General features: G+C 44.5%; 1 protein-coding gene across 1 annotated transcript; it reads left to right on the forward strand.

The window, feature by feature from the left end:
* Positions 1-5,547: 5,547 nt before the first annotated feature.
* Positions 5,548-10,499, forward strand: LOC133926392 (cyclic nucleotide-gated ion channel 17-like). The gene is made up of 7 exons (XM_062372321.1): positions 5,548-5,844; positions 6,438-6,945; positions 7,327-7,539; positions 7,685-7,971; positions 8,519-8,630; positions 8,980-9,216; positions 9,414-10,499. Exons 1-7 carry the CDS (start codon positions 5,780-5,782, stop codon positions 10,050-10,052), a joined length of 2,061 nt encoding a protein of 686 aa, XP_062228305.1. The 5' UTR covers positions 5,548-5,779; the 3' UTR covers positions 10,053-10,499.
* The last annotated feature ends 208 nt before the right edge of the window (positions 10,500-10,707 follow it).

Below are 10,707 nucleotides of genomic sequence, written 5' to 3' on the forward strand. Positions count from 1 at the left end.
CGATCAGAACAGGAGATCCACGCAAGGATCAAACACGCACCTAGGAACAAGCTCTTGATCACGCACTTCTCTCGATTCTTGAGGAACGGTAACAACAAGATAAGGAAGAAGGTATCACCTCCTTCTAGGGTTTCCTCTAGGCAAAGCCACGAGCAAAAACATGATAAAAACCAATATGAATACAAGGGGTGACACTCCTAGGCTTTTATATGCTCCACAGACCTGACGTAACTCATGAAATGACCTGGACTCGACCTAAATTGAACATGACTTGAATATGACTCGAACTTATACAAACCACATCTTGTTTAAGCCATTGTGACCAGTACACGACAGATATGATGATGAGGTAAGATACATCGGAAAGTACTCGGAGTAAGCTTTTCAACAAGTACTTATATAACCCAAACGGACACCATATGAAATATTTATGGCAGTTTTATACTAGACCTATCTAGCGGTGACGAACCCGAGTAGGTTGCCAAATCCAAGTAGATGGTCGAATCCAAGAAGGTGGTGAATCTGAATAGGTGGTCTCGAGTAGGCTTTATCGTCCCTAATGCTCCTTGTTTGTATCTTGCATCATTTAATTTTGTTCTCCACCACTTTGACTGGTCAGCATGACTCTCCTTCTCCATGTGCAAGGTTGGAGTTGTATTAATTGGTGCTTGAACCTTCTTTAGTTCAGTAGTCTTCAATATATTTTGGCTAGCCATGATTGCAGCTAAGGTTTTCATCTACTCTTTGCTTTGCTTGAATAAAATGCAAGGTTTTCTTTCTTGATTGTTCATATTCATACGTAAATTAATACCTCCAAATGTTTTTTTTCCTCCAAGGCTGAACAACCGCTAGCTAGCTCCCTCTCCTCATCATCATTGTATTGCTTCACAAAATTAGAGAAAGTAACAAACTAAATGAAAACAATTTTCAGAATATTAGTCATGGACTCATCACCCACTCCCCACAGTGATCACTCGAATGTACAACTGCACGTGCAACGGTTAACTTTAGTGGCACAACACGAGTAAACAACTACGCCACATAAAGTTCTCATAACAACAACTATAAACACCGGTTGCTATAACAAATCCAACGGAAGAGTGCCAAAGAGGAGCAAGCATAGAATGGGAGAAAAACATTTTGATCGGAGAAAAGATTAAAAAACTTCACTACGACTCTTAACTTAACTTCCGTACTGTGCTCAATTTTTTCAAAAAAAATAGGCATGCTAACTACATATTTATATTAAAACTAGCTAAGTACTTGTGCGTTGCAATGAAAATACAAATATTGGATATGATAATATCAAGCACAAGCTCAAGTTACGAAAATATGGATACGTTATAGGAGCGTTGCCGAACAAATATGTCGGGACCGATGTTATAGTTTAATTTCATATGAGATCTGAAAAAGGAGGAGAATATTATCTGCTAATTTCTCTCATAATTTTTTATTTATTTTTATCAGTTCAATGGGTACTATATCTGTAGTCGGTAATATGGCGGGGAGACTAGAGGACTAGAGTGGATAAAAAAGTGGGTAAATTGTTCAAATTTTAGGAGTTTTTATTAGATGAGAGGATAATAGAGGAAAGATGTGACGTGAAAACTAACTCGTATTTTATATAGTATAGATAACATAAGTAAAGCCTAGGCTAAATACAAAGGGCAACGAGGCCCGTAAGAAAAAAAACAAAAGAAGGCCAACTCAATAAGGGCATTGTCCATTTGGATGGCGGCGTCATCGTCAAGGTTGAAAAGTGTGATCAACGCTGGAATCACTATGGTGGCATCAGACCTTCAAACATGGAAATGTACTCATGCAAAATGCCCTCCAATGTCGCGAGTTCATCCTCGAGGAGGCCGAGCTTGCGCTGTAAGTTGAGTGATGCATATTGCATGATGGTCGACACGAGGCAAAGCATGCGCTACGACAGACCATGGACATGTCAAAGGTATGGCTGCGGTGTCTCATTTGTGCTTTTCTCGATGGGGGAGGTGGTGGTTGGTGTTGTAGTATGGGCCGCGCCGGAGTTATGAAGAGGTCCTGCAGCCGCCACACGACAGTGGCTGGCGGGAAGAGGGGACCTGTTGTGTTTTGACATGGGTTAGTAACCAGGAATTGCAGCTAGGTTGTTTGACACACGAGCCGGTGTGCTTTTGTAAACGTGGTTGGCACCTTCACTAGTTGTAGAGGTGGATCTAGCTTCTCGGGACACCTCATTGCAATATGTTGATGTCTAATTGTTGGCCATAAGTGTCAAGGATGGGGCATCACGCATGTCAGACAAAGCAATAGTGGTGTCGTTCTGTAGCAGTGTTGGCATGCCAATCATAGGTGCCACCGTGTAGAGTCAGCTAGCCTCAAGTGTCGGGCTTCCCATGCGAGTGCCAATAAGAGAGCCTAGCACCCCATCAGAGTAGGTGGTTGGCTCAAGGGATTTGTTAGGCTGTGTAGAAGTGGGCGACAACGTATTCACGATTGTGCACTAACGATAGCCACCAACCTCAGTCGTCTCTGCAGTCTTCATGCATTCAAAGGCTGCTAAGTCACGAATAGATCGGTCGAGTGCTACCTTTACCTCGTCGTCAGTTGGTGCTGCCAAGTTTGATGGAGCAAGGGTGTCACAATGAGTCTCCATAGATAGGAGCATGAAGGGAGCCATAATGGTAATGTGGGGGGTGGGTGCTAGCACCCTCGAATTTGGCCCTCTCACATCGGTCATAGTAGGAACAGATGTGATGAGCCATGCACAAGCATGAGCCGTAAGCACCGGTCAACGAGCCACCGACATTGAACTTCTGTGAACCTTGGAGTCTAGTGAGGAGAGGTTAAATAGCGGTCTACACCTGTTCACACACTTGATCTCTCAATATGTTGCGAATTTTGTCTCGAAGCGAGGTCTCTTGAAGAATTAAGAAAACCTAGGGTGCAGCCATCTCCTTAGCAATGAGGTCATCTAGCGTTAACAACGAAGATGTGAACAATCCAGGTGTGTTGCGGTATGTTCCTGTCCACCGTGGTGACTGCCACCCTAAACCAGATAGTGTGGGGAGTGTGAGTGCTCCTGACACACCCCATCGTGGGTTCGAAACATGGATTGCTACGTGTGAAGGTGCCTATGGCTGTCGTGACCATGATGTCTATGGCCATCATCATCGTCTCTATCGAGCCCCTGCCATAGGGGGTTGCATATGGTAAAACCTCTCTTGGTGACCAGAATGAAGGCAACAGAAGCATTGGATCATGATACGAGAAAGCACTGTGGTGTGGAGCAAGGCATATGAAGCAATGATTGTTGATGATCTTGCGGAATATGCTTAGTGCAGTGGTCTCGGATTGAGTAGATTGAGGAGAGGCGAGGCGACGTCTAGAGCTGGATTGATTCGCCTCTCTTGAAAGCCCATCGCATTGCTTTGGATCAAAATACTCCGCCTTCCTTGAGAGTGAAGTTTTACTCCACCAGTGCTTCTCCTTTACTTGAGTCCAATCTAGGGATGACAATTTATCCCAATTATCTATTTACTCGCAGGTAAATACCCGAATATGGTATGATATGAGGAGCATTTGGTACCCACGGGTGCGTTCGTGGGTGAAAAATACTACCCAACAGGTAGACGGATACGAGTATGGGTAAGACATACCTATACCCACAAAATTAGTATACCCGTATAGTTATCTGTTGATGTCCTTGTTCAGTGTTCACATGTTGATTTGAGCCTTTGAAGTGCTCATCTATTCAAATGTTCATTTGAGTGAAAATTGTGCTGTGCTTGGGAGTAGATGATCATACTAAAGTTCAGTATACATCTTGTTGAATCATACTAAAATAATACGTCTTGCTGAAATTATTTGAGCTAAAATCATATTAAAATCATTTATTTATATGTCTTGCTGAAATTACTTATATGTCTTATTGCAACCATTACACTATTCTCACATAGAATGAACGAATGATACATGGAACTTGTGACAATGTTTGGTACATATGTTGTGGCAAGCGGGTAATGGGTATACCCACGGGTGACGGGTACCGGAGGGCGACGGGTTTGGGGGGGGGGGGGTCTTCGCCCACACACGGGTAAAAATTGGCGAGTACAGGTATGAATGAGCACTACCCTTACTCCACCATACCTAATTGCCATCCCTAGTCCAATCCAATTTAATGTAGTTTTCTACTAGGTTATTAGCATTGAGCTTGGAGTTGCTCCAGCAGAGGCCGCGATGGGTGTCTTCAACACATGGAGAATGAGCAAGGCACCATAACCTAGGAGGAGCAAAGAAAGTCCCCCTCCTCAAGAGGTCTTGATGCGGCACAATGATGACGTTGGGTGAATGCAGCGTAAGAGAGAAGCAGATGGCCATCGAATTTAGGCATGGCCGATACCCCTACCACCTCTTTGAGCTTCGGCAGGTGGGATCTTAAAGGAGGTGATGGGGTGTCAACAAATTACCTACCCAAATTAGAAGATGCGGGGGATGGAGGGAAGTTGACCGATAGAGGGCAGGGTCCTAGAGGCTTAGCATGGTTGGGGAGGTTGGGCAGGGGCATCTGGGCGGTAGACCGCGTTGCCGCATGCCGCCCACCAGTGGCATGCAAGGAGACCGCGATATCCTATTGAAGCATGGTCGTGGAGAGGGCGCCGTGGTAGAGTGGTGGAGATGCAATGAATATGAGGGTGTCAACGACCGTTGTCGGGGATTAGTGGTTGTTTGCGGCAATGGGGAAACCTATCACGCATAATCCCCTATATCATGACAGGCAATGGTTCCCTACATATCAAACGGGTACATTAGGCGCGGAGGTGGTCAGGCGGTGTCGGTTAGGGACGTCGGTGTGAAGGAGCTTTAGTTGGATATAGATCTGGTTGTACTTGGGCTAGGTGACCGAAACTGGTGACATTGACGACCATTGGGGCTTGATGAGGTGGAGGAGCCCGATGACTAGAGACCCAATAATTGTGCGTGACAGAGGTGTGCCAGCATGGAGACGGCTCCGGAGGTGGCGGGGTGACGGAGGTGCGACGCAAGGTGGGGTGGCGGTGGCATCATCTAGGGAGAACGGTGTAGGGGTCGCGCGTTAGCATGAGTGACATGGGAGAGGGCGCCTTTGCCAGAGCGGTAGTCGGTGGTGACAGGGAAACCCTAGTCACCGGTCACTCCCCTCATCGCGAGAGCCGGATGTTGAGGGTGTGCTCCTCTCTTGGTGCCTTTTGTGCTCAACTTTGTGATTCATGTTTTGTTACCATCTAAGTGTTATGAGTCCTTCAATCACGGGTTGGTATGTGAGTTGCAAGTAAGAAAAGATTCTGTGCATATCAGCATATCAGTGCTCGGACAAAGTGTGATGCGTGCTTTGCCTCATCCCTTCTTAGAGCGGCATGCCAGCAAGTTCCAGTCCTCAGGAAAAAGAGAGGGGGTAAATATGAAAAAGAGAGGGAGTAAAGTTTCCATATTTACCCCCCAAAATTTGTCAGGACTTTTCTGAGTAAGTTCTTTGGCATCCGTTGACTGTTTTAGAGCATGGTCAAGTCAGCGCGGCAGGCCCAAACGGAGCGCACGGTCGGTCTCCCTGGCAGTTCCCTGTCTTCTCGGCCGCCTCCCCTTCCTCGAACTCCGCGCAGGCGGCTTCGCGCGATTTCGAGCGCCGGAGCTCTTCCTGCCCCTTCCTCGTCCGCTCTGGCTGCTCCGGCGCCGGATGAGCGAGCAAGGCGGCGGTCCCTCGGTGGTTTCTCGGAGGAGCTGCCGGTCCGTGTAGCGGGAGTAGCGGACGGGCCCCATGTTGTTCGGGTCCAGGAGGAGGGTGGAGGACGAGGTGGCGCTCACGAGGCAGAGGACCGTGAGGTGAACGCTGCGCAAGAACTGGGTGTTGGTTGGCTATTTGGTGTCTTTGCTCACGGGCTTGGAAATATTTTCGGGACTTGGGGGGTGGTTGGTGGCGTGGAGGTGATCGAAAGGATGAGAAGGGGCGCAATTTTGCGGCGAATTTTCTTGTTTCGGTGGGGATTGGGGAAGGAGAACTCTTGGGTTTGGTTGGGTTGGTTGTTGCCGTGTTCTTGGTCTGGTTTGTAGTTGTAGGCTCGTCGTTCCTGTGTGAAACTTGGATTTAGTGTTTGATTTTAGTCTCTTGTATGGGATAATCTACTTGGGGAGTTAGCAAAATTAGTTCGGTTCTAAGATTATTCATGTATAGAGTTCCGTTAATTTGTTTCCTTAGTGTAATAGTTTAACTTGTGGTGAGTACTGAGTAGAATAAGATAGATGATTAGGGGTACATGGATGAATGGAATAGCATAACACTCCTGGTTATGCACTCATGCTGATGAGTGACGAATTGATAGTGTTGACTGATGGGCTTAAATAATTACAGAATGCCCCAACATGCTATTTGTAGTGTTACTTTTTAGGGACAATTCTAATGCTATTTTCATTCCCAGATTTCATGATGATAGGGCAAAGCCAGTCATACCTATTCACCAGAAGCAGGCAGGGCTAGCTGCTAGCAGGCTCGGCTTGGGGAATTCAGGGAAAAACAAGATTTTTGTGGCAGGACATGAGTCACATGACTTGTGGTTCAACAAGATTATTGACCCATCAAGCGATTTCATCTTGACATGGACCTATGTCTTCCGTGTATCATGCTTCATTGCTCTATTCATGGACCCTCTGTATTTCTATGTGCCTAAAATCGTTTATGGTCCAACCACCTCTTGTATCGGGAAGGATAGGCGCCTAGCCATCATCGTTACTGTCTTCAGATCAATTGCCGACCTCTTTTATGCCATCCAAATTATGATAAAGTTCAGGACTGCATATATTAATCCAAGCTCAGCGTTAGGGGTTTTCGGTCGAGGAGATCTCGTCACAGATTCTAAGGAAATAGCAAAGCAGTATTTCAGATCTGACTTTGCAGTTGATCTAGTGGCTTCTTTGCCTTTGCCACAGGTAATTTGGCTTCTTTTCAGAACTGAATTCTGCAATCTGTTGATGGTATGCTGTATTTATATTTCCTTCTTGTTTTTCGTTCAATTGGCTGCCTTAGAAGTTAGAATTACCAAAAAGGAAAAAAAATCTAAGATATTAGCCACCAGTTCTCATTTATTGTGTTGCCCTGACGCACCTGCTCTATTATGAAAAAACTGTTCTTTTTTCTCAAACATGTAAGCAGATATTCTCAGCTTCTTACCATAAAAGATTACATCCTATAGTTGAGACTTGAGAGCTTGTATATGCTGAAACTATCTTATATCTGATGTTTGATTTATGGCTGTTATCTGACTATCTGATACATCTTTTTTTCTTGTTCTTCTTCTTCCTTTCCTGCAGATCATTATTTGGTCTGTGATACCCGCTATCAAATATTCTTCGTCTGAGCATGACAATGATATACTGCTTCTGGTTGCTCTTTTTCAGTATATTCTAAGATTATACCTCATGTTTTCATTGAATAATAAAATAGTCAAAGTTACTGGGATTTTTGCGAAGACTGCTTGGCAAGGAGCTGCATACAATCTGCTGTTATACATGATTGCTAGCCATGTATGATACTTATATGAGTAATACTTGCTGTCTTTCGTCATTTCATATCTTAAAACTTGGCATATTACTTTTAGATTGTGCTACCATTTTTTTTGTCTTGCCATCATATAGTGGAACTTCTCAAGATGCAGTTTTCTTCTTCCAGGTCTTAGGAGCACTATGGTACCTGCTATCCTTTGCTCGCCAGACCGCGTGTTGGAAAAAATATTGCAGGAATGAAACTGATTGCCACACCTGGTACCTTGATTGTGGTGTAAAACCAGATCCGAATTGGCAAAACACGACTGGAGTCTTTAGTAGCTGTAATGCTAGTAGTCAAAATATCAGTTTTGACTATGGTATGTTCCAGCCATTGTTATCCAACAGAACTCCTAGTCAGAGCTTCCTGAGGAAGTACTTCTATTGCCTTTGGTGGGGCTTGCAGAATCTAAGGTATGACTTTAGCTGAAAACATGTTCTATTAAGACTGCTAATTGTGTCTCAAACGAAAAAAAGACTGTTAATTGACTATTTGTTAGTTTGAGTAGTAATTATATTAGTATTATCTGTTAAAGTGAAAATTTGTAGACGACAAAAGCAGATCTACAGTAAGTACCAATATGCAATGGTACCTTGGGTTATGTATGGGAAGAAAACCGAAGATAAAACAAGAACAATAATACTACCTCCGTCCTTTTTTACTTGTAGTGTAGGATATCGACACAGTCTCCAATGCATACCTTTGAGCATTTTTTCTAAGTATATGTTATCGGAAGGTACGGAAAATATAACCATTTGGAAGTATTTTCTATGACAAATCCACTAATATTATTTTCATGTAACAAATCTTAATACTTGTGTATAGTAATGGTCGAAGTTTATAAATTTTGACTGCACGTATCCCTAAATGATATCTATTTGAGAACAGAGGGAGTAATTGGTATGATGATTTTATTACATTTCTAACATGCTCTGTGACACTCCATTTTTTTTTGAACAGTTGTTATGGCCAGACATTAAGTGTGAGTACCTATCTTGGTGAGACACTGTATGCTATATTCTTGGCGGTGCTTGGTCTCGTCTTGTTTGCGCATTTGATTGGAAATGTCCAGGTACTTTTAACTATGCTTAGTGCACATGCCAACTGAGGAACTGCTTAGACTAACAATTATAGAAACCTGATTTTTTTTTGTCTTGATGTGGTCATACTTTCCCGTTCATATCCCACTTAGTGTATGTGTATTTGTACAAATGTGTTATAGTGCCTTAGTGGTTTTAAATATCCAAACGTTTTGACTCTTGTCTTAAAGTTGATACATTGAACCTTAACCAGTGGACCTTATCAAACCAGCTCCCCAGTCCTATCATGTCCATGAATTAGTTAGATTTTGTTTTCGTGGGGTAATGCCAGCAGTTCTTTTACAAGGAATATTATCCTTATCAAATTATTTTATCTTCTAGACCTACCTGCAATCTATCACTGCAAGGGTTGAGGAGTGGAGACTAAAGCAGAGAGATACCGAAGAGTGGATGAGACATCGACAACTTCCCCATGACTTAAGGGAAAGGGTGAGAAGATTTATTCATTACAAGTGGCTTGCAACTCGAGGTGTGGATGAAGAATCTATATTGAAGTCTCTACCAGCAGATCTTCGCCGTGACATCAAGCGTCACCTTTGCTTGGATCTTGTTTGTCGGGTAAATTAGCTTACTTCCTTTGCAAATCTACCTTCTCTCATTTTTTTGGCTAGTAACACATTTGATAGCATTAACTGACATATCTCTTGTGAGGTGATAGATGCGACACACGTAGCAGTTTATTTGCTGTTAGTTCATGACATCATGGATCACTTGATGTCCGACTATCATTAATCCTGTATATTGCAACGCTGCAGGTCCCATTTTTCTCCCAGATGGACGATCGACTTCTTGACGCCATATGTGAGCGTCTTGTATCTTCCTTGAGCACAGAGGGCACATTTATTGTCCGTGAAGGCGACCCGGTGACTGAGATGCTTTTTATCATTCGTGGGAAGTTGGAAAGCTCCACCACAGATGGTGGCCGGATGGGCTTCTTCAATTCAATCACCCTCAAACCTGGTGATTTCTGCGGTGAAGAGCTCCTTGGATGGGCTCTTGTTCCCAAGCCTACTGTTAACTTGCCATCATCCACTCGGACAGTCAAGGCAATTCTTGAAGTGGAGGCGTTTGCTCTCCAAGCCGAGGACCTCAGGTTCGTTGCCAGTCAATTCAGGCGTCTCCACAGCAGGAAGTTGCAGCACACATTCCGCTACTACTCTCACCACTGGAGGACCTGGGCGGCATGCTTCATCCAACATGCTTGGCGCCGCTACAAGAGGAGGATGGCCAAGCACCTGAACATGAGGGAGTCGTTCTCCTCCATGAGATCATACGAAGGCGACGCTTCACCCGAACAGAATCTCGCGCTCAAGAGAGGAACCCACATCATTAAAGAACTGCCTAAGTTTAGGAAGCCTTCTGAGCCAGATTTCTCAGCCGAGCATGACGATTAAGGGAGAGCTGAATAGCTGATGCATTCTTTGGTACGGCAAGATAGCTGTTTCTGCTGCAAACACTGCTGTGCGTCGATCTTCTACAGATATGCATCGATTTCAGGTTTGCAGGTGACTGACTGTCGATAAAAATGCTAATATCGTGGTGAAATTGTTATAAAGCCAGGTTTCGTGACTGAACAGAAGAAAGGAAGGAAGGAAGAAAGACGGTGAAAGGTGTGCTGTTGTTGGTTGACTTATTGTTCATACTGTACATACATATGAAGTTATGGTTGTAGCATTGTTGGCACCTCATAGGAGCAGATTGTTGTATTGGCTGGCCGAGCGGATTTCTGACGATCCCAGCTAGGGCTCCGCCATTCTTGTTTCGGAGTCTGTAAATTGCAGTAGGAGACCATTGTTTTGTTTTGCAGCAGTAATATCGTACCTGGCTTGGTTTTGGTTTTATGCACTGTGGTCAGTTTAACAAGGACGAGACCGATTCTTTGTCAAGGTGCGTCTGTTCTGCCAAAGCAAGTGGTCCTTCCTTGGCCGTCAGGCCAGCATGTCTGCAACTCCAGTCACCAGCATGGGGGATTCGCTTTCGCTCCCAGTGATCGCAAATCCCGGTGCCCACCGTACTCCACAGACCACACAGCAGGATCGCGCTCGCACG

The sequence above is a fragment of the Phragmites australis genome, chromosome 8 (genome assembly GCF_958298935.1).
Source record: "Phragmites australis chromosome 8, lpPhrAust1.1, whole genome shotgun sequence".
NCBI lineage: Eukaryota > Viridiplantae > Streptophyta > Magnoliopsida > Poales > Poaceae > Phragmites > Phragmites australis.